This window comes from Microtus pennsylvanicus, chromosome 14 (assembly GCF_037038515.1).
Source record: "Microtus pennsylvanicus isolate mMicPen1 chromosome 14, mMicPen1.hap1, whole genome shotgun sequence".
NCBI lineage: Eukaryota > Metazoa > Chordata > Mammalia > Rodentia > Cricetidae > Microtus > Microtus pennsylvanicus.
This window is the reverse complement of record NC_134592.1, coordinates 57151362-57176539: the sequence shown is the minus strand read 5'-3', so window position 1 is coordinate 57176539 and position 25178 is coordinate 57151362. Positions and strand designations below refer to the sequence as shown.

Sequence of the window (25178 nt, the reverse complement as noted above, 5' to 3'; positions counted from 1 at the left end):
AGCTGCAGGCTTTGCAGCTGAAGCTGAGTCAGGAAGCCTCTCTTAGATGAGGCGCTTGCTTGCCTCTAGCAAGCAGAGTAGACCCAAGAAATCGCTACTATCAATAAAACATGCTTTACTCTTTCCCAAGCTTTTTCAGGCTTTCTGTGGATTCAGTTGGCCCCTCGTCTGGGCGTCATTTGTAGTAATAGGGGCGGCGGTGGGGCTGCGTCCCCAATACCCCAGCCGCCTGCTCTGGCTAGCTTATGCCCCGAAATAATTACACGGAAACTGTATTCTTTTAAACACTGCTTGGCCCCTAGCTCTAGCCCTTACTGGCTAATTCTGATATCCCAATCAACCCATCTCTAATAATCTGTGAGCACCGGTCTTACCGGGAAGATTCTAGCCTAAGTCCATCCTGGGTCGGAGCTGGGGCATGGTGTGCGTCTTCCCTGCGGGTAGCATGGCGTCTCTCTGAAGGCGTCTGCTCTGGAGAGGAGAGCTGTCGAGTCTGACCTCACTTCCTCTTCCTCCCGGCATTCTGTTCTGTCTACTCCTCCCACCTATCTTCTAACCAATGAAATGGGCCGAGGCAGTTTCTTTATTGCTTAGAGCCAATGAAATCAACAGATTGATATATGACACTCCCACATCAACTCGTGATGCTGCCTACCATTCATTGGCTGAAAATGGAAGAATCTCAAAGACCCTGCTGTCTGTTTTATACTGAGACCATTCCTGTAAGGATTTAAGCATTTTCACTTGGAAATCTGGACTCTGCAGAAGTCCTCATAGGGCTTTTCTGAATATTTAGCAAACCATGTTAACTATGGACTGATAAGTTTACCTATCAGGCACTAGAGTCACAGAAGTAGAGATACTCCTACCCAGAGCCACTGTGTCAAGTCTGAATGCATCTATGAAACTTGCTGTGTGTTCTTCCATTCCACAGTCTATGAGACCCTTGTTCATTCTGGAGATGAAGGGACATCATGGCATTCCCCTGGCCCTACTCATCGGGTTCAGAATGGGTTTACAGTAAGGCTTGGCATGCTGCTGTTGCATGTCGGATACTCTGGGGGTTATAGAAGAGTGAATAAAAACAGAAATAAAATGTAGTTGGCCTCGCCGATTCCCGCAGGGACCGAAATGTTTATTTCTGGGGATAAAATAAACACACGGTGCGGTATCTTTCGGCGCACGCTCTTCTGAGGGAAAACTCTGGCAACGCATCTCTGAGCGGAGTGGGTTCGTTTTCTTATTTGATGACGCTGAAAGGGTTTTCGTTCCACCTCATCGTCCTGATACAGAACCTTTCTTTCTTCTTGTTCTACTAATTTATACACGTATTTCTGTAACAGACCCAAGGCTTTTATGTGTTTTTTTCTTCCCTTCAGATAAGTCAGCAAACACATAGAATGAGACAGAGCAGTAAAGAACATCAACTCTCTGTCAAAACAGTTCATAAATATTCAGTAGAATTCTGCAATATGTAGGAAGCTATGAAGATGGCATTAAGATACCAGTAAATCCAAAGAAAACCTGTGCTAATCAAGCTATCATATCTTATTATATTTTATTCCCTTATCACTTTATTATCCTTCAGTAACACAAATGTGACCCCCAAAAAAACTGCAAATCCTAACCTGCTGTGGTGAGATAGAATTTTTACCCTATCCCAGGTCGGGCTTTTCAAACGAAGATGAGGTCTCTTGGCAGAGCTGATGGCTTAACCTAGGAGTTAGCTTCTAAGTCAGCTCCCACCAGTACAGTCTCCCTTGAGAGTGACTTCCAGACATCATTGGTGTCCCCTGTGGAGTTGGCCAAGCTGGAAGAGGACCCAATTGGGAGCACCAGTCATTAGTACTACAAGGTCCTCAAGAGATTTTTTTAAGTGTCTTCCAAAAGGATTATGGCATTTCTGCTTTAAATGGGAGGCCTTGAAAAAAAATGTTTTTTATGTAATAAAAATCATCCCTGTATTGCTTCTCAGATGGAAATCTCTTAAAGAAAGAGATACCTGAAAAATGGGCTTTCTGATTTGACCTCAAAGCAAAATCCTCTCGTGTGTTGCACAGTGGAGGTGACTTAGTGTCACTGCTGGTCCCTTACATGTACCAAATCTTCTTAGTTAAAGGGGCTCTGATCCCATGAGGATCCCTATCAGGACACTGATATAGTTAAAGGGTGCGTCGCTCACTCTAGAGACTCAAACCACGGCTACCGACGTGCTTGCTTGATGTTTGAAAGGACAAGAAATTCCCTGTCCCAGCTGCCAGCAGGGCACATGACCCCACATGGGAAAGTCAAACCATTATATAAATATATTTACGTTTTCCACAGAACTTCAGTTACAAGAGCACCTGTGTCTAGTGTGAAAATGTCATGCAAGCTGATAGATCATGAAGTATATTTGAGGGAAAACTGTGTAGTTTAGTTTGACTGTGGGCTGCTGTCTGTCCTGGAACACTGAGTGGGAATATCTGGGCAGAAAGGGTTTCAACAAAATGAGATCTCCAGATAGATGATGGGCAATAAATAATCCTATCTGCAGCTGCAAATGCTCCTTTACTTTTTGTTTTGTTGTTGTTGATTTTTACATATTCTAAGCATTGCAAAGAAGTTCCCTTTTGACATTGCTCACCCCAGGCATGTGACACATGCCTGTAACGTGGACACTACTCAGGAGAATCATGAGTTCAGCACCAGTCTGAACTAGAAAGGTCCTATCTCAAAACCAAAACTAACAAAACAAGAGCAACAAAATAGAGTCACTCAAGGGGGTAACGTTAGACCTGGTGGTTGAAAGTAGAGATGGCCATGCCTCTTTCTCCTTCTCAAGCTTAGAAAACCATTCACACAGACTCTGGGTCTGTTTCCAAAGCTGGACAAGTACAACCACCAAGGGACTGATCTTACTCTAAAATGAAGAGGTTCTTACATTTGCCTAAAATGTCGTTTGAGCCCATCAGAGTGCACCACTGAGGTAAAGGGCTACCATTTTCCATTGAGAAGATCCTAACAAAAGACTGAGGATACAACCAACAAGTCATACCGGATGAAACTACTCTAAGTTTTCACTCTTTGGGATCTCAAAGGGTGGGTCATCATTTGTGTAGAGTGTGTCTTGATTCAGATAACGAGGACCTGGGGTGTAAAAGTCGGAAACTGGCCACTTAAGTACTGTTGTGCCATAGACTGGAAACAAAGGGGTTGAGGAAGATGACCATTGGACTATTAAATGGATTCCTCAATGCCTGAGTTTCCTAGCACTTGTATAATTCCACCCTCAGTCAAATTCAGCTGGGGCTGTAAAAGAGGGTGTGGTTACTAATGAACCTGGCAAGGGTTTACAGGGAAAGATAATTACAATGCAGTATTGAAACACATTTACAGACTAAAGTGCTACAATCATAATGCCAGAAATTACACTTGGGGGAACAAACAATTAGAGCTTGATCAAATTAATCATAAATCAAAATGATTTTGTCTTAGATCTAACTCTCTACCCTTTTTGTTCAATAAACGTCGGTGATAGCCCAGCAAGATAAGATGATGATTGGGATGGGTGGGTTACCCTTAAGTTGACCCCTGGTTACCCCCATTTGTTTTGGTGTAGACAGCCTCCTTCTGGACTTCCCTTAGGGCCAAGGGTCCAACCACAAAACATCCTGGCAGGCCACCTGTCTGTAGCCTTCTCCCTTCTGAGAACTCAGCATGCTCTTGTGGACACAGCAAGGATGAAGGACAGAGGGTTTCAGAGTTCCTTGCTCAGCCTCTTGAGCTACAGACACCACACAGGAAGTGAGAGGCACTGAAGCGGACTCCACCCAGTTCGGTCGTGACCACTAACCATTTCCACTATTCAGGCTAGGGAGGCATTTAGAGGGCATTATTTTTCTTACACAGTGACTCCCCTACATGGTTTCATGGAGTTTTCAAAACAGAGCTGTGGGGCAAGTAAGCCATGACTCATCACCGCTCTAGAGGCTCAGGCCCCCATCATCCCCAAGAACCAGAATAGCAGGGGGGACATCCACGCGGAATGCACTGAGAAAGGGACCCCATTGTCCCTCACAGCAGCCAGTCACCAGCTTTGCTCCAGAAGACTGGAGTCCAAGGAGGTTCCAGGGATTGCCCAAGGACACACGGCTGGACAGGGGAACCTTGTGACCTCACATTCAGGTTACAACTCCAAATAGCCTGTGTCTCCCACCGTCCCTATGGCCTCGACTGTAGGAGACACCAGGAGGGTATGGCAGTGCCCAATCCTCAGGGCCAACTCCCCCATCAATTACTGTTTGGGTTTTCACTTTATTTTTAATTGTATATGTACGTGAGAGTGTGGATTTGTGCATATGAGTGCAGTAACCACAGAGGCCAGAGAGAACATCAGATCCCACTGGAAAGTGGGGTCACAAGTTGTGTAAGTTGCCCTATGGAGTGGCTGGGTCTTGAACTCAAGCCGCGTTCTCCAAGAGCAGTCTGTACCCTTAATTGCTAAGCTGAGCCGTCTCTCTAGCAACGATATTAGGTTTTCAGTGTAAGCCTCCAGAAGGGCACTGAAGGTCATCCTTGCCGCTATACAATATGTCGTGCTGTGACTTAACCTTGCTCTGTATATCAGCACACAGCTTCCTGGATGCAATAAGGCATGCTACGACTTAACCTTGCTCAGTATTTCAGAACGCAGCTTCTTGGGAAGGAAGGATCTCTAGGCAAAGCAAGTTGTAGAGACCTGGCTACTTCTCTGTAGAGCTGGTTGACAGGAATATTCAATAACCAGCACCCTAATTATTTCACTGGGTTTTCACCTTTTTGCAGTCTGTATCTGAGGGTCCACAGAAAGATGACAGCAAACACTGGAATGTGCGAAGAGTCTGGTCGGACTCCATGTGCAGCGAATGACTTCCTCATATCCACTAATCCCCAAACAAAATAACCATCAAGAAATATTAAAACACACATTTTATTAGTTTCATTTAATTTCTTAATTGCGCCAAGTCAGTTTACCCGTTTATTACCGTGTGAAGTGGTTAGAGGCAAGGCGCACATTAAAGGGATTATTTCCATGTAATCCCCCCCTCCCAGAGGGTAGGAGCTGATCACCGTGAATCCCGATGTGCTCTCTGTCACAGGACCGAGTGGAGGAGAGTAAGATGATACAGCTCAGTAGCTCAGTAGCCGAGTAAGACGGTAGGAGAGGCTAATCTAATCGCTGCAGAAAGTACCTCATTTTCGGGAAAAGTTGGGCGAGGCTTTTTCAGGAAGAGCTATTACCCAAACTGAATTTTGCCTTCTCTGTTCCTGGTTTTGCCTCTGCTAATTGATAGATGTTGAAGGTGTGTTGCCTGTTAAGACTTTAATCAAATGGTGTCTGGGAGTAGATGTGATCATCTTACAAGGGACTTGCGGTGCCGAGGGTAATAGATCTGAGCGTTCCGCTCTCCGTGACAGTTTATCCTCCCTTCCTTCCCAGCAGGAGAGATTTGGTAGAGTTTAGAGAGATGCTGGCTATCACACAGGAAGGAGAAACGAGGTAGGAAGAGGTTTAGGTGGGAGAGTACATGTCAAGAAACTGGATGCTTTACAAACTTCCATGGCACAAAGAGCTGGCCTGAGCCCGTCTCTCTCAAAGGACAGAGAAACCCATTAGTGACCCAAGGAGAGCTTTCTCATGTCCTGCTTCTGACCTGCCTCGCCCTGCTGCAATACTACGAGGCAAGACGTTCTGTTAGGAGCATTACAGCTGGCCTCAGGAAGAGATAAAAGTCTGAGCTCTCTGAGAGGTGAAAGGTAAGGCCAGTCCTTTCTGGCACCTTCTGCCTGTACCCCACGCAGTGACCCAGACTCACAGACCAGGTCTGCCGGCACTGAGCTATACAGGCCTCTCTTCCACTGTTTCATATTCATCCGCTGTACTTGGAGGCAGCCTCGCTCGAAGAGTACACAAAATAAAAACCCTTTTTAAAGCCCTCAAGGAGCTCTGTACCATGTATTTTATTAGATTGAAGGCAAAACAAGCTGATACCAGCAGAAAAAAAAATGTCTGCTTCAGACCCCAGCTGACCTCTTTTGCATGGAAAATTCTCCATATGATTACAGAGCTAATGAGTGATATTTAATGAAAACATTAGGCCTTTGCATATATTTGTAAGTGGCACTTTGTACATTTAAATTTACATAGAAATAAGAGGATATTTTTTTTAATCTTAGAAATCTGTGTATTTAAAAGAAAGACTGGCCTGCTATCTCTAGCTGTTTCTGAAATGGTTTTTATACAAAGCACAAACTTCTCAGCATGAAAACTGTAGGTCTCAGTCAATCATCCAGTTGACACCGAACATACAAGTATTTGATGATGCGTGGATAAAACAGCTGAATGCAAGGCAGACTTGTCCGCATTTCACAGAACGCTTTGGCCCTATGCAAACAACACTGTATGAGGGGAAAACTGGGCTAAACAATTGCTAAATAAATACATGTGGGAAAAAGAATATCATTTCCCTCCCAAGAATCCTCAAGTAGCTGAAGATGGAGACTTGAAGCCGGAATTGCTGCTGGGGCCCGAGTGTGTTTCCTTTCCACCTCCGAATCTGCATCCCTGTGCTACTACACTGAACGCAGAAAAGCCAATGACACCTCTCTCTCCATTTCTCTCCCTCTCCAGGTGGAGCTGACAGGAAGCAGCGTCTTTGACTATGTCCACCCTGGGGACCACGTGGAGATGGCAGAGCAGCTGGGCATGAAGCTCCCGCCTGGGCGGGGCCTCCTCTCACAGGGCACCGCAGAGGACGCCGCCAGCTCGGCCTCTTCCTCCTCTCAGTCAGAGACCCCTGAGCCAGGTGGGAATTGGGTTTCAATGTGTTTGCAGTTGGCGGTTGGTGGGCAGGACCTTCGTCGAATGAGTGTGCCCGAGGTCCCCGAGTGGAGAGACTATAAATAGGACGAAGGGTATTTAAGAATTCCGTGCAGCTTTCAACCCCATGCAGTAATTAAATAAGGAAGAGATTTGAAAATAAGGAGACAGTTTAATAAGTGTAATCCAGAGATCTTATTTCAGTTGAACAATGCATCCAGAAGGTCCAAGCGCCTCTGGTTTCTCTTTCAAATAACTAGAAGGAGATCTGCTGGTTTGGAACACCCTCTCCCCTTTATTCTTACACATTTATTTATTATTCAGCAAAAATCTACCCTCTGGCAGAGGCATCTTGAATATTACCTTGTAGAGAATTAAAAGTGTTAGGGATTTGCAGGAATCTTGGTTTCTTTTCTTTTTCTTTTAAGCATCAGAAGGGTCCTTGAAAGATGTGAACAGATAAATTAAGGCTAAAAGGAAAACAGAAATGGCTACATTTTCCGCTGCCTTTCCACCCTCAGTATTTAATTAGATCAATTGTATAGAGGAATGAACAGAGGTGACAGCCCTCATTGGGATTCCTTCCAGGACTCTTATAGACTTTGCATTCAGAATGTTCCCATTTTCATTGTGTTGTACTGATGATAATTTAAGTATTAGGGGAAAATCCATTTATAAATTAAACAAAATGACTTGATATCCATCAGTCCCCTAGTTCATCAAGCTGTTCAAACACGGGAAAGATTGGCTAGTCGGCCTGGGTCTTCCGAGAGCGCTGGTAATTAGATCTGCGAAGGATTTATTCTTTGCTGATTGGGGCTTTAAATTAATTGAAGTTCCACATTTGTGGTTTTGTCCTTTTTGTACTTTTTTAGAGGAGATATTTCATATTCTTGTGTGGTGGAGTGCTTGGCCAAGCAGCAGTGGTTTAAATGTTAATTTTTCTCATGAGAAGTTTAAGATTTTTAATGAATCAAGGCCTGATTTCAAGTGCAAAGTTTTATTTGCTTACTTGAGAAGTTATTTTGCACTCTTCAAAGATGCCTGTGTTTGAAACCACTTGATCTGTAGTTCTAAAACAGAATTCGCAACACACAAGCATTGTATTAGAGAGGAAAATGAAAAACGCTGCCTTGAGATTAATATTAAAATGAACTACATATTTCAAGAAAATAATTTGTCCTGTCTAGAACTAATCACAATATGGGTATTCACAGGGAAAAAAAAGATTGCCTCTTTTGGAAATATTTTGACTCCATATATAGAATCAAATCCATGTTTTCCCATGGAAGTTAAGGCAGGGTGTTCATTATTTATAGTGTTGGTGGGTATCCTCCAGTTAGCTTCACACATGAGAAAGGAAAATGTTTAAGACCGCTCTTTGCCCTTCAAAGTGAAAACAGCCTTCTGGGGGACGCCATGTGTTCTTTATATCATAGCTCAGTGGCCTTACTGAATGGGTATGTCAGCGAGATAATTGACAGTGCTTTGCCATTGTTCAGACATCCCTAGCTGTAGGTGCAGGAGAAGCAGCATATGAGAAGGGCTTTGCGTTCATTCGTTCTGAAGATGGATCAGGGAGCCTTGGTTCCTCGTGACCCGGTGGAGAGGAATTTGAATTTAAAAGCTGTCGTTTAAAGGAAGGTCTTTGGACCGTGGATTCTGTGTCTGTGAGTCACACACTTGACTTCAGGATCTTCCCGGTCATTTAGCACAAATTCCAGCATCAGCAGCAACGCCAACAGGTGTCTCTGTTATCTCCTGGCGTGAAGCTGGTGAGTTAGTAAAGCTGCCTGCCCCTACGGCTGAGCAGTTCCTAGCAGAGTTAGCCCTGGCTTGAAGCCCACGTCTCCCATCTCCTTCACTGGAACTTCACGCCATATCTCAGATGGTGTTCTGCTCCTTACTGTAGACACCCAACTGTGTCATATGAGAGACATCAAGCCCCCCCCCCTTTCTACTGCTCCCAGGTTAGACCACAGATTCCACAGTCACGCATCCATCTACTGGTGTGTTCCTCAGAACCTCATTACCCACACTATCCTCGTTTGCCTGGATTGTAGTTTGTTGATGACCCTCTAACAGTATACATGCTTCTAGGAACTGAGCACAGCTCTTTAGATGCTTGATGGCCGTTTCAAAGAGAACTGTCACCTTTTTGCTTCTGATAATGAGCTCTGTTAATCCAACCCAAGGTTAAATTGTATGTAGCTGGAAGCCAGATCACCTCCTCCACTCACCTGGAGCTTGCTGTTTCTCCAGACAGGTCTTTAGGGTGGTCTGTTTCCTGAAAGAGACGTTGGGAGGAAAAGAAAAGGACAGCCTTTAAACTGGCTCTGCTAGGGCTCACAGCAAACCCAGATAAACATTCTAAGGAAAGACGTTTGATAAACCCCACGCCTTCTATAAGACCGTTAATATGCCCAGAACAGCTCTTGGCACCCTGGAGCCCTGTTACTCCTTCCAGACAACTGGAGGCCACAGCTGGCCTTCTCAAAGGGCTCACTTCTGCGCCCGTCACCATGATCCTCTCCTTCTGACCTACTCTGTCATTTATGTCAACAACCGATTGAAAGGCACCAACGTGGCCTTCCTGCAGCCATTCCCACTCAACACCCATGAAACTCTGCTTTTCCCCACCACTTAAGGATGAGAGCCCATTAGCTATGTTCTCACAGGAAAGGGCTCCTTTCCTAGATGGTGAATGTGACTCCTGCCGTCAGGGAATGCCAATCCATCTTAGCCCTACAGGTCTATAGAAGTTGGTTATTTTCCATTCTGGCTTAAAAACACAGCTAGCTTGACTACTCAGATACTGAAAAGCAGCATAGGGTGCTACCTGGGATGAAATATCTCCACTAATACGGACGATTGCTCAAAGGGAATTGCTTTAAAAGAACATGTCAGGCACTATGTCCCGAAGCTGCTTATGATTCCCAACAGCTGAAAGAATTTTAACAAGATTTTCTAATTCTTAATAACATGAGGGAACATTTTTGGAGACTCTTGTTCACTGCCTTGTAATGTTCTAAACTCTGGTGGAGCGCAGATTCCTTTCTATATCCTGGTGAAATATGGTTGGAAAATGGATATTGATATATGGTTATTATGGAAATGAAAGGACTAGCGGGTAAGGGATATTTCAGGCGCCCTGATGTGTGCAGTGTGGCATTACTAAATGACTAAAATCTAAATAACACTTGGCATTGTGATAAAAGGAAGTCAGTGAGTAAAGCCATTTCAGGGCGGCACCCCTGGGCCATGGTGGGAACTCTGTTTCCGTGAGCTGCCAAGCCTCTGAGTCTCTTGTCTTGAATCAGTCTCAAGATAATGGGGGAGGGGGAGCAGGCATCTGTTGACTTGACAGCAAACCCAAATAAATATTTTACCTGCGTACACATTTACAGGTAGTTTAGTAAATATATTATTTCCTTTGGAGAAATCTAAAGTCAAGCATTGGAAAAATAAGTGGGCACTCCGGCTTTTAGAAGCCCCGGTTTGCCTGAGCGCCTTTTCTTGGGAGGCATATCAGAATATTCTGGAAGAGACTGCCCTTCACCGTCCGGCAGACAGTCGTTTCTCTTCTCCTACATGACGACATGGGAGCACAGAGCCTCTGTGCACGCTGTTGGGATGGTATGTCTTCACTGTGTAGATCTGCCTGTGCTTCTTCACTGCTCTTAACGATTCTGCATCTTATGATTACAAGTCCTATTTTCTTTTCATAAATCTCAATACTGTGCCCTCGGAATGCTTGGTAAACAGAAAGGCAGCTTCTCCCAGAAGTCCTGGAGGAACTTTAAAAATTTTCTGTTTTGAAGACAGAATAATTTTCCTTGAGATGTCATAAAATGGTATTTCTACTTGTCCTTGTTAATATAACAGCTTTTGAAATTATAAAATCACTTCATAGTCATCATGAAACCTTTAGAATATGCAGAAGAGATGGGAGGAAGGCCAACCAGTAATATTTAGAAGTAACCACATTCGTACATGGGCACTACACAGCCTTCTAGACTTCTTCTCTTTTCCTGTACATAGGATACCTCCCTGTAGGCATATATACATAGAATATCTTCCTGTAGGTGTATATACATAGGATACCTTCCTGTAGGCATATATACATAGGATACCTTCCTGTAGGCATATATACATAGGATACCTTCCTGTAGGCATATATACATAGGATATCTTCCTGTAGGCATATACATAGGATACCTTCCTATAGGTATATATAAATAAGATACCTTCCTATAGGCGTATATACTTAGGATATCTTCCTATAGGCATATATATATATATGATACCTTCCTGTAGGCATATATACACAGGATATCTTCCTGAAGGTGTGTGTATGTGTGTGTGTATATGTATATATATATATGTATGTATATATATATATATATACATACATACATACATACATGGGAAGGAAGCTCAGCAGAGCATGTTGCTTGGCTGTTGTCTTGTATGTTTTCCTAAGATCCTGACATCCATCCTTCTGGTAACCTGATTTTTCGTGCAACCTCACAAGCATCTTTCTGTATCACATTTCTCTATTTAAACTGAGGTATCCTCTGTCTCGAGCAGTTCACCTCCTATGAGATAGCAATCAGCGCCTGCCTTGGGCCTCTGTCAGGAGCCACAGGCCCGGGTCCTGCTTGGAAAGAACTCGGTGAGGACAAGAGCTTCTTGTAGCTTCCTGGGTGGGTGTGCGTTGGTAGGAGGAGAAATCAATACACCACTATGATTCAGAGAACTTAGCAAAACATATGAGACAGTATTCAGTGAGGGATAGCTATGGTAGCATTGCTTACCACTGTTGTCTAAAACATCGGCTACCATGTTTTCTCTCAAATTTCAGGTAGAATCTAGTGTACACCATAGGCTCAGAAGGTAACCACTGGTCTAATCTCTGTGCCCGCAATGCCTCTTCTATGACCTGAAGGCTGTAAGGGATGGAAAAACAGAGCAGAGAGTGTTTGTCTAAATGGAAATGACCTGCATTTTCTGTGCGTATCTCAATGCCATGGTAAATTTGATCAACTCCTCAGATTATAGAACAGGGACTTAAATCCTAACATGACTGGAGGATTTTCAAAAAGGTGAGAGAAGTAGAGAAGCAAATGGCAAGATCACAAAAAAAAAAATACAAAATTATCCAAAGATCAGGTCAGTGTTTTACTGGTTGGATGTGTGTAGATTATTGGCCATCTGGTTTGGATAGGATTTTTTGCTTTTTTCGGTTTGATTTAGTTTGGTTCTTATCGATGAACTGAATTTAGACATTGGCCGGGGGAGACCATCTCAGTAACCTCACATCCAGCCCCAGTCCCCAGACAATGTGACTGTATCCACAGCACTGTCTGCTATACTGCAAATGTCAAACAGAAGGTGTAATGGATTTAATATTAGCGCTAGCCAAGGTGTTGAGGGAGCTGTTAATAATGTCACTCCAGTTATTGATCTGAAGCCTTTAAAAATCAGAGCAAAGCGAGAGATCCTGTGCTGGGGACAGGCACCGGTGAGTGGTTTTTATTGCCGATCTGTTTCTACATACAGAGGGAAGGCTCCGGAATTGTGTTATTGCCATTAATCTGTGGGCGATAATTTTGGAGTTCTTGTATGGTGAGATAATATCGTGGGGACCGTCCTGAATGTTAATGATTAGAACAAGCCCTTGTAGCCATAAGCAAATCTCACGTCTTGCGTGATGACTGCAGCCACACAATAGGGTCCTAGCACAGTGACAGAGCTGGAGCCCCTGGAAGTGTGCACTCTTCTTAAGACAACCCTTGGCACGACTATGTTAAGATGGAAATGGATTTTGTCCCTGCAGTTAGGGACCTCTTCAGGAAGTCAATCCTTCCATTTTACTGGCAATAAAATCTGTATGCAATAAAATCCCCATTTTCTATAGTCCCAAACTAATAAGTGAAATCAAAAATTCTAATTTATATTGAATGTTTGTCAAACTATAAATATGCATTTAATTCCTTTCCCGTTTCACTCAGCGTAAACAGAGATAAATCCATCAGCTGGTGCCGTCCAGTCCTCTCTGCTGGACTGAATATGAAGTGTTGTAACGGGAGCGCTAACATTTAACATTAGGAACACATTCACAGTCCCTAACCTTACCTGTCACCTGTTAATTCCCAGGTGCCCATGCACACAACAAGTATCATAGACACACCCCAGCAAAACTAATGTTTTAGTTTCCCAAAGAGATCAACATGTTGGGGTAAGTTGAGCTTCTTGTACAAAATTATATCTCCAATATGATTTCTTATTTTTAACCATGACATTGTTATTTCAAAATAAAATCTAATTTGTCTTCGTGGCAGAAGTCCTTCATAAACTCAGTACTCGAGAGGAACAGAATTTTTGAATGTTTCAGGCCAATGAGGTCTGTTTGGTGAGAACGAGGCTGGCCTAGGTTATACAGCACCTCATCTCCGAAGAAAGGAAATGAAAACAGCAGCCAGTGCTTTGACTGGGTACTGGCTAATGTACGTGCCAAATTTAGAGGCATTCCCTTACCAAAAAAGAAAGAAAGAAAGAGAGAGAGAGAGAGAGAGAGAGAGAGAGAGAGAGAGAGAGAGAGAGAAAGAGAGAGAGAAAGAAAGGCTCCTTGATGGAGTACCATTTTTTTCCCTGCAGAAGTCAGGCTTTTTGTTGGTTGGTTTTTTTCGAGACAAGGTTTCTCCGTAGCATTGGTGCCTGTCCTGGAACTAGCTCTTGTAGACCAGGCTTGCCTCGAACTCACAGAGATCCTCCTGCATCTGCCTCCTGAGTGCAGGGATTAAAGGTGTGTGCCACCACCACCACCCAGCTCATTTTTAAATGTCACTTTTATCTCCAAGTAAGCTAAACAAGACCACCTAGAACATACCACCAAAGGGAACATACCCTGCCCTGCTCTGCCCCGCCCTTTTCTGGCAGTCAGACATAGGCCCACCTACCACCTTAATTGTGTTTGCCCACGCTGTGCTGCTAATCAGCCCATGGTATGGACATTTGCAAAGCTGACTTATAATTTCAGAATCTTGCCAAGGGCAAGTAAAGAAAAATAAATCAAAATATTCTTAATATTCTTCCCACCAGGCCCTTCTGGCCCGCACTTCCTGAGTGCCACTCTTGCAGGTCAGCACTGGGGACAGACATCCTTTGGGACCTGGTACTGGGACTTTGAAGTCAGTGCTCGTGATCCCTTCCCACAGAAGACAGTCTCCCTTCCAGTCCAATCGCAACTCTAAATACCACTCTGGAACTAACTTTCCCTTCCAAAGTTGATGTGTGTGTGTGTGTGTGTGTGTGTGTGTGTGTATACACATGGCTTTTATGAAAATTAATACAATGGTATTTTCAGGGTCAATTTTATTCACTAACAGAAACAAAGACCAAAAAAATAAAATAGATTTACTCAGTGTATCCCTGTGTATAGTGGCATGTATGTTTACATGTATATCTGAATGTGTATTTGTATGCATGCATATTTTCTCCTAAAGCAACCTAGTAAAAAGGTTTAGGAAATCAATTCTTAAACCCATTTTTCGTAAGTTCCCTTAAATAGCTTTCCAGGTTGTAATTTTTACTTCCATTTACCTATAATGATGAGGGGTACATTTCTCAAGTTTCTAGAATGGAACCTAATACAAGTTGTTAATGATGACATGTTGTGCCCATTAAAAAAATGTGGATGTCTTTGTCACTGGATAATTAAAAATTATAGATTCTACAGCTGTTGCTTTGAAGAAAGCACAGGTTATTTGCTTTTAATACATATCACTGCACAGAAATTTCATCCCTGTCCAAATTATACCGTTCTGAATTCTTCATCTGCACTAAACAGCAGCCGCACAAAGGATCAGTTACCTGGCATTGACTGAGCGTTGCAGGGTGCACACACCAGAAGAGGCAGAACTAGCTGGAAACCATTTCCACCCCTAGTGAGCAATTTACTCATGATTGCTCGGGGAAAATACTGGAAATATTGCTTCTGTGTAAAGTTTGCAACTTCCAGTTGTCAGCTCTTTGCCAAGCAGCTGTTCCCAAGTGTAGCTTTTGTGCACAATCTGCTCTGGCCACTGTGATCATGGTGGCATGCCTACCCTGCTTTGGTATATAAAGAGCAGAGCAATGCTAATTTCAGGAGTTAATTCACACGGTATCCCTCGGAGGCAGGTCAGTGTGCTACCCTTGTTCTATGGCTGGGGGGGAAGTGATAGAAATTCTAAGTGGCTTGCCCCAAGCCACGCAGGTTAGGTTTAGCAGCCAAGATTAAAAGAAAGGGTGCAATATTAATGTTGAAGTAAGTGGGGAGCCAGGGAATAGATGGGGCGAAATGAGATGGCAACATGGTAGGAATCAAACCAGAGGAATTTTCTCCAAAGAGATTCGAAGTCCAAAGAGAAACCTAATTACCCCCTTATACATATTATACATATACATACGTATACACTGAGCTAAAATACTTTTTAGTAATAGAGTTTCTTATTAGGGGAAAATCCACATAGTCTTTTTTTTTTTGCTTTCATGTCTGCAATGAAAATCTTAATTCCATAGTGAACATATGAACAAAATATAGGCAAGATTCAACCCGTGTTCCACGTTCACTGGGTGACCCCAGCCAGGAGCGCAATCAAAATTGTGTGCTGTCAAAATTGTGTGCGCAGCTTGACTCTGCCTCAGCCAGTGCTGGGCATGGATCTGTGCAACTTCCTTAGCCCCTTCCTTCCAGGACAAATCACCAAGGCAGGCTGAGATAGACAAAGGACAACAGTGTCCCTCAGGAGATGGACATGGCTGGGAGGTATCCTCTGCTAATGAGATACAATCCTGGTTCCTGCTGGTTGACAGCATCAGAGCCGGGGGATGGGGGAAGCTTAAGTCTTTCCTTTAGCTATTATTAGTCAGAGTGAAATTTCATTCAAGATATAGGCACATTTGGCAATAGAGATAGTGTAGATTACTCAACAATTATTGATTGAATATCAAGTTTCAGATGTTATATGAAATGCTGAGGATACAAAGATACAGTCCTCTGCATTACAACAGCTGACCATTTTGTGGTGGGAGCCATATGAGATCATTACACAGAGAATGCGTGAGGAGAAGGCAAGCAGGCACGCAAGTATTATGAGAGAGGCGGCATTGAAGCACGCCTTGGTGGACCCTGACTCTCAGAGGCTTTGCTCACTGTTACCAGAGTCCATGTTTGCTTCTGCTCCTTTCTCCCATCAGGTGACTTGACCTAAGGCTGCGAGGGGCATGGGTCTGAGAGAATGTGAGTTCCCTTGAGTTGCTACTTTTAGAATGCAGAGAGAGATTCTGAAAGGAGGGAGTCCCCAGACCTCCTTCCTTTCGCCCTACATGGGCCTCTTTTACAAACTGAGAGCCAGGAAATCCTGACTTGCAAAACCTGTACTGACCCTGGGGTTTTTCCACCTGAGGCAGAGCTTTTGCAAGTAGTGTACCAATAATAAAAGCTATTTAGTGATGCCATTAAAATGCTTTGCCCCCATAGTCCAGTTTTATAAGAGGCTCCATTTCTAAGTAGTGTTTATATTTCTCAAAATGGTTTCCAAATGACCCTTGCTGGGCAGTTACTGAGCATACAAGAGGAAACTAGTCATCCTTCTGAGATGGAGTCACAGTGAACAGCCAGTGGGAAAGAGAAGATGTTACTGTTTTGCGCAGTTGTATCATAAGAGAGTAATGAGCTTTGACTAGACGGGCTAACGTCCCTACCCTATTGAAGAGACCGTTGTGTCAGCAGAGACAGACTATTCAAGACACTCACCCTACAGGGCACAGTGGGATGAGGGTGTTGCATTGTGGGGGCAGAAGGAGAGCCCTGCCTTCCCGGATAAAGTAAAGGTACATTTTATCTACAATGGTGCCAGAGCATGGAGCACCTAAGGTGCCATCATGACCCCTCTAATATTAGTGCAAGAAGTTCTAAGTCTCACTCATTAAAGCAGTGGCCCATTCACATGTTTTATGGCTTAATAATAATATTTTAAAGTCCCAAATTTAGAAACCCCCTCTCTTAAAGGTTGGATTCTACAAGTCCCGATGGATGCTGAATTCCTTGTGTAATATAGCTACTCATAGATGCAGAATGCCCAACCTGTGCCTGTCTCTCTGCTAAGCCTAGACTGTGCATAACACAACCCAGTTCGTCACGAAACACTATGAAGACGGTAGCCTTGTTTCTCCCATTTTACAAATGGATTATAGGAAAAGAGGACTGGTTGAATGGTGGTGGTGCACACCTTTAATCTCAGCACTCAGAGGCAGGCAAATCTCGGGGTTCACGGCCAGCATGGTCTACAGAGTGAGTTCCAGGCCAGCATGAGTCACACAGAAACTCAGTCTCAAAAAGAGAGAGAGAGAGAGAGAGAGAGAGAGAGAGAGAGAGAGAGAGAGAGAGAGAGAAGGAGGGTATGGGAGTTTTTTTGTTTGTAGAAGCCTTAAAGCTAGTAGGTGGAAAGTCTCTGATTTGGATCTGAACACCCACTACTAACCAGGTAGCAAAGTGAACCTCTACAGCCTACCTGAAACAGCTGTCGCCTGAGGTGGCCAGCTGGGAGCGCTGACTAATTCCTTCCTACTGAATAATCTTGCCTGCCACATGGATAACTTGAATTCACAGCACTTGATACTACATTATTTTTCCAGGAATGTTTGGCATAGTTAACTAGAGAAAGCTGGAAACAAAAGAAGTCACTTACAAGGCCAGCTCTGTAGCGCCAGCATGTGGGGAAGTAGAACAGACTTCCTAAGAAAACATGCGAAGACAGCAAGGATGGTTTGGAGTTCAGGGAACACTCAGGGAAAAGCAGAAAGCCACCTTATGTTCAGTACCTAGGCAGGCGCTTCCGGTAACTACTGATACGCTAGACAAGTCTTAGGCTTTCGTATGTAATTCCTGATCACATATGTTGGAAGAATGCCAACAGCCCACTTCCATTTTTTTATCAGTTGGTATCAAAATCTTAAAACATTTGGAAATTTAAACTATTACGTATGCTATCAATCCTGACATACTAATATATAAACTCCTTGTCTACTAAAAGCTGATTCTTTTAATGATTTGTCAAGTACCATCCTGTGGCTCTAGAACATAACAGTATTGATAAACAGATGGTACCAGAAGCTAGTGGACTTCTACTCTCTTTTCTGTCCACCTTTTATTGAGTAGAGTATGCTGCAAGGGGATCCAAAGTTTAAAAATAAAATTAATTGATACATAAAATGAATTACATTGTCATCTCTGTTTAGGAAAATACTTTGTATTTCACAGACCTGATATAAAAGTAACACAAGCCTGGACCAATGAGATGGCTCAGCAAGGTGAAGCCACTTGCCAGAGTGCCATCCCAAGGGCCCACATGGTGGGAGGAAACATGCTTGCACACACACACATGCACACATGCATACACCATGCTCACACAAACTTCATGCACATGTGTGTGCACACACGTGCAATACACATACATGGAAACATGTGTGCATGCACACACGCACGGAAAGACAGAATTAATTTTATGTTAATAACACAAGTCTACAGCCACACAATAAGACAATCACTGTTTCTTTCAGCCCTTCATCTCTGCATAAATTCCATCACGAGTTTCTGTGGCCACAGGATTGGCTTTATACTGATTAGGTCTTCACCAAAACTGTTTCTGCTCTCTGAGAACTCCCATTCTCACGAGCCCACGTCAAAGAGAACCAAGGTCCCCAAACTCTGAGCAGCAGGTTTGCAGTGACCCAGTTGGTCATCTCTACTTCCTAAAATGTATCGCCCTCAAATTCTAACTGAGAATTTCAAAACCAGATTCCTTGTGACTATAAGGACAAAAAGGGTCCCACTGTTGAGCAGTGAAGAGAAACGGCCTCCTGGTTATCTTTACCCTGGAGATTAGCAGTCATTGACTTGATGAAGATTTCACATTTTTATGATACGCCTGCCTATTGTTTTGGACAACTCTTTCCCAGAGTTTCAACTGTATTAGTCTGTCTGTCACTACTGTGACAAAATCCTAACAGAGGCTAAAGTTATAAAGAAAAGGAGTTTGTTTAGCTCAGGGTTTAGATAGTGAAAGCCAAAACAGTGTGGCTTTAAGTTCTGACAAGAGCGCCTCTTGGCTGTATCACTTCATGGTAGATGTCAAAAGTAGGGAATGGCGGGGATGGAGAAACCACATCTCCAAAGGGAAAGTCAGATTCATCATTCCAGCCCAGCCTCCTCCAGCCCCCAGGCATGACCGAGACAATGAGATGCCTCTTCACAGCCTACCACCTCCCTCAGCACAACATGGACTAGGGCTGGACCACATTCAAACCATAATCAGTCTTACAACCCCCCCGGAAACACATGAGTAGCCACTTGTGGCCTTTCAGCTAGCTGGATTCAGCTCTTCTTCCAAGGCCTTTGTGATACAGGCAGGGGTCACAGATGGGCCACATCTTTGAGGCTCTCTTCATCCATAAGTAGCTATCATCAGTGCTTAGGGTCCCATCAAGCTTCCCTAGACGCAACACTAGTATCTCCCTGAAGATGTTTTAAGACTGACCTATGCATTCCTGAGTCCATCTTTTGCTGTTCAGTGTTAGCCTTGGATCTGCAGGCGCTCAGATTCTTTACCCTACCTCCATCCCCTTCATTTCTATAAGCAAAGCATCAAGATGGCTGGTGCCCCACCCACAGTAGCCAGTAGAGATAAGCATGAAGCAGATCCTGGCTACCCGGAGAAGTGCGACAGTCATCCTCAGTTACCGGAGGTTCTCTGTTCTATCTGTACCAACATAATTAAACTGCACTTTATATATTATGGGCTTTTCTTTATAATCCAGTCTGGGAGCTTGCACATTGCTCTGACAACTGAGAGCCGACAACATAGCAAGATGATATTTTAGGGCTGTCTTTCGGCTGTTGCTGTATCAGCCACACACATGTAAATGCGTGAATCTTGGAACCCAATGCCCTGTTTCTAGCTTCAAACCCTGGATCTGTCACTTACTAGATGTATGGATGGCCTTGAGTAAATTAATTAAATTATATGTGCCTCAGTTTCCCCATTATAAAATTTGAACCCTCTGCTCTAGATTGGATACTGGACTAGGAATAATTTCCATTTGATTTTTCTCTTCAAATGAGTTAACATACTAGCATCTTGTGAGGGCGTAATGAATCAACCAGGTAAAATCCTGGGTATGATATCTAGTATGCAGTGAGTGGCATCATTAATTCTGCTGAACTAAGCATTCTGTTACCTACTTTATTCCTTAGGGAAGGGATGGAACCATGTGCTTGCTACCTGATTTAAGGGGTTTAGATTCCACAAGAAGCACACAATACCGGGGGGGGGTGCCTCTGAACACCTATCACACACACCCTACATGGAGACCGTTGGTAAGAGCTTTGGGGAAGAGGAAGACTCTTTTGGAAACAGAGATTTCTCTGCTCCCCCTGTTTCTGCAATGCAGTGGCTTGTTTTTATAGATCCTCACATTAATACCGTAGTGGGTTTGGATTTATTTTATCTATTCTATGTGTATGAATATATGGCCCACATGCATTTATATGTATTACATGTGTCCCTGGTGCCCAAGAAAGTCAGAAGAGGGCATCTAATCCCCTGGGACTGGAGTGATAGATCCTTTTAAGCTGACATGTGAGCTCTAGGACTCCAACCTCTGCCCTCTGCTGCGCTGTCTCCCGGGCCATCACGCTCAGTTTTCTTAAAGCATAACTGAGGTGCTCTCAGAACTCCATGCCACAATTCCTGGATTCTACACCAGCTTTGCTGGCTGGTGCCCTTCCAAGGCCAGCTCCGATGCTGCCTAGGTCTATGGAATCAGTCTGGATGCTGGTCTCCTTACGTGGGCAGCTTCCAGCCTGGCACTCTGCTTATGACCTGATGATGTGGCTGGTGCCTAGCACATATGACGTACTTGATTGACACTTTCCCTTTTTATCTGGCTGGACCATTGTTGTGGAACCCCAGCCACCGCACGGACGGTGCTTCACAAAGGACTGAGCGACCCAGAGGCAGATTTAGACTTAAAGTTTCTCCTACTGTCAAATCAGATTTCAGAAAGCCTGCTGGAGAGTGGGATGGGGGCTTGGGATTGGCTTGAACTTTAAATAAATCAATTTATTTTGTGTGGGAGGGCCTCGGTTCATCACTAATCTTGAGAGCTGAAATGAATGTTGATCTGGTAGAATGCTTCTGCAAAAGCTAGAGAGATGCCCGGCGCCCTGGCCATAGGTACTATATCTGGACTTAAATAAATACATTAAGAAACTCATTTCACATAGGCCACCAGGCAGTCATGAGATGTTAATGACTTTTAGTCACTGCCAACCTGGACAAAATTCAAGCCAATGACCTAGGGGTGAAAGGCTCCGTATATCCCATTACCAGTCCCCCGAGCCATCCAGCCGCCCTGACAAGGCATTTCATCATACTGAGTCCAGGGCAGTCCAATAGTCCAAATTCCTGTACCATCAGGAAATCTTCTTCTATTTAAAACTTAGGAAAAGCGCATCAAAGCATAAAACCTAATTCCTCAAATGAAGGAGCAGTTGCAATTGAAAAACAACAACCAAAAAAAAAAACTTTTGGAGTAAGGGAGACATGGGTGCGCACACATGCGCGGTCTGGAATGCTGCTCTGAGCAACAAGACTTCCCGTCATGTTTATTCCAGTGCACATTGGAATCTCCTTCTAAACGGGAGCCTGGCACATTTTGAAGTCCCATTAAAAAAGTCATTAGTTTGGGTTTAACATTTGTACAAAACTGATTGGTTAAGCCCGTGGTGCCTGCTCTCCTGGCTTGTCTTTAAGTGTCATAAATAAATGGCTTCAGTGCCCCACAAGACAAATGTTCTTTAATCATCTAATGCGCTCATTTATCCTAAGCCCTAACCTTAGTCCTAAATTAAGTCTGTTGCGAAAACATAACTTCATCTAAGAACACCCATCAATCCTCCATGGTTTTGATAAGCACCTTTTAAAAACATAAACAACCAGACAGTTGTCAATCTGGGTGAAGCCCGGGCCCATCTAAGAGGCATTCAACCAGCAGTTGCATTTTATGCCCACACCACCAACGGAATTACCAACTAGAGCAGGCTGGGACCTTTGCTGGGACGTCTATACTTGGAAATTGGGGGGTGGGGGGTGGGACCTAGTGTACAAGAATGTAAAACAAACCAGGACAGACGAAAGGTAACCCCTTTTCATACCAGACACAGTTGGGGTTTACTTGTTCTGAGAAAATATTAATAATTTTGACATTAAAGTTTCATGATCACATATTTAGTAAATTGCATGTCATGCCTTTGATTAATTTTCGTTTGCTCATGGTCCTAAAAGTCTGTCAGAGAACCTGGCTGTTCAGAGCTCAAACATGAGTAATGAATACAGAAATGTCTGGTGCAGGAAGACGCGACGTGAGAGTGGGAACCCTTGACTAAATGGAGTACTCAATACCTCATAACTAAGAATGCCTAGTGCGCTGAAACCTTCGTTTTGATGGGTAGCCCGTTTAATTCCAAATTCATTCTTAGGCCTTTCATTTGCAATGGGGTCCTTCCACAGTGGAGCCAGCAAAACACGCCTGGTTTTGTCTCCTGTACTGGCTTTCTTGGATCCTGCAAACTAATGGCCACGGAACCCCATGGGGTTGTGGGGTGCTCCCCTCCCCCACCCTCAACTGGGGCTTTAAATTTTTTTTAATAGATAAGAGCATTCAGCAAATAGCTACGTTGAGAATAAACTTAAAAATTATCACCAGGGCCCTTCCTCTGCCATAATTTGTCAAATCTGCTGATAGGGAGCAAATTCTATTCATAAAGATTTTATTTGAGGGGGGGGAACCTCTTGTGATTTGGTAGCAATTCAATTATAGTTTTGGGAGATAGTGAGCCCAGAGAGGGAATCCAGACTGACAAGAAATATGACAGGACAGTTACAGAGTGTTTATGCAATTAAACTTTCCCTGACAATACCTGCAGAATGATGAATGCGGGGGCGGAGGTGCGCGAGCGCAGGCAATGCCCCGCAAGAATTGCCCATTTTTCATTATTATACAACTGTTCAGATCTTTCAAGAGCAGCCTGAAGTGGGGTGGGAGAGGGAGTGTGGTTTTGCAGCATCTTAACCAAACGCCCCCCCACCCCACCCCCACCCCTCCCTCTGAGGGGGGTCTCGATATGCCAGGTGATAAAAAGAACATCTATTTTAGAAAAATGTTTCAAAAAGATTAAGATTTACCCCGAGCTTGACATATATTAATTTTGGGTACCAAAGGAGGTTTTTATTCTTTTTTTTTTCTGCCCGCAACTTTAGATCACTCCCCCAACTGATAGACCCGTGCATAATTAAACTGCGGGGTTATTCATTTTATGCAATCAGGTGCAGAGGGCACTGGGAAAGTAGGATTTTACTGATGGTCGATTAAGAAAGAAAGGAGAAACTTGAAAGCCTTTTGTAGAGAGCCGAAACAGCTTACGGGAGAGATTAATTTGGTTGGGCAGAGTCAATGCTACCTGCCTCGGTCTTCTGAGGGTCCCTGGCATCAGGAGAGCGGGGTGACTCCAGGGTCTGTAGGAGACCAGAAGGAGCACCTCAGATTGGTGACAGTATTGGGGATCTTAATTTGAGACCTCAGTTTGGGGGTGTGGTTTTTATTTTTTCAAGTGTAAATATCCTGATATCTTGTTCAAATGAAAGGAAGACAAGAAAAAGGAGCTGCTCTCCTGTGTGGTAGCCCTGAGGCCTGAGGTAACTGCACACGGAACCAAGGGAATTCCTTCCAGTGCCCAGGGCTTGGCTGACTCGTTGTGTGTGGAGGTGAGGAAGGCAGCAGAGACAGCCTGTGTGTGACAGGGGAGCAAAGGGGGTACGTCTCCCTTCGCATGCGCACATGTGTTTAGACTAATGAGATTTACGTGGGGAGGAAAAATGATTTCCTCTTTGGGCCATCATTCATTGCTGTGGTACCTCTGGAAAGCAGCTTTTGATGGTGATGTTTTGATTTTGCTTTTGTTTTTGATGGTTGACATTCCCGTTAGCACTCTCATCCTTTCTGGGGGACAGTTCTGCTTAGAGAAATCTGGGGCTTTCCATAGAAAATTTCAGTTGTGATGGCAGGCCCCCATCCATTTCAGACCCTTTGTTGGAGTCTGGGCTGTGAACTGCAGCTGCATACACACCTCCATGACTGCTCTCTGGGCCCAGATTCTGTGTGCCCACGGGGAAAATGTTATAAATCTAACTCACACCTGAGACTTCATTTATATGGTCCCATCCCTCTGTAGAATTCAATGAGACAACTGGTCACCTCAAAAGCAGCAAAACTCTTCCAGCCTTATTAATTGTGCAAGAAGTCAGTTGTCTGGACATTCCTATCACTGTGACCCTCTGAGAAATCGCTATATCCCGAAGTCTGAAAATTAATTTTTATAATCATTTCTCTTGCCAAAAAAAGCTGTATTCTGTGATAGATATAAAAAACCTGCTTTCATCAGATGTGATTTTTTTTAATGTGCACTAAAATTGATAGTTAAAAATATTGTTTTCACATTACTTAGGTGTTAAAATTACACGGTGGTGTTCCTTTATTTTCAGAAACCAGACCTAATCCTGTTAATTCAAAGTGAATAACAAATAGTACTAAGACTTTTTCCCAAGTTGTTACGTTCATTCAACCTGCTTGTGTTTTCTTCTTCATCATAATTATTTCCAAGTCAAATCTGCACTGATTTCCTCACGGACCAGCGTACCTCCGACTAACTTAAAGAATTGAGCTGGGATAATTCACACAATTCCTCGGGGGTCATGTTCACTGTTTTTTTTCAAGGACATTTTTATTACAAAGCTGATGAAATTTGCATATTAATTCATTTCTTTCAATTTTTTAAGATTAAATGTTGTCAACATGTATCAGTGCAAGGCCCTGACAGTGCTGATGAAATGGGTCAGTCAAGCTTGAACATTCCGAGTAATGCTGCCATCTGCAGCCCCCTCGCCCCTGGTGGCGCTCCGTGCTACCACTGCAACTTGATTAAAAAAAAGTTTTATTCAGTGCAGGATATTAAAACATTATCTAAGAAATGATATGGGCTCGTCCTTCCATCTACCCAGAAAGTATACTTGACAACAAAAGGGATCCAAAGAGATCCTTGCTGGCTGGGAGTTAGGGTTGTGTCCATCTTAATTAAACTGCCCCCCAAAGCCCCCAAAGCCCCCAAAGCTTTCAATTGGCTGGAAGGAACTTGGCAGGGAGGGGACTTGAATTTAACAAAAAGAAGACGTCA

At 43.7% G+C, this 25178-nt stretch overlaps 1 protein-coding gene across 8 annotated transcripts in view; it reads left to right on the top strand.

The window, feature by feature from the left end:
• Npas3 (neuronal PAS domain protein 3) overlaps positions 1 to 25178 on the top strand; it is an 801863-nt gene that overhangs the window by 676078 nt on the left and 100607 nt on the right. For all 8 annotated transcript variants that reach the window (XM_075947916.1, XM_075947915.1, XM_075947914.1 and 5 more), the window contains one exon: positions 6653 to 6827. In XM_075947916.1, the coding sequence (XP_075804031.1) occupies positions 6653 to 6827 (175 nt within the window). The remainder of the gene's footprint in view (positions 1 to 6652; positions 6828 to 25178) is intronic.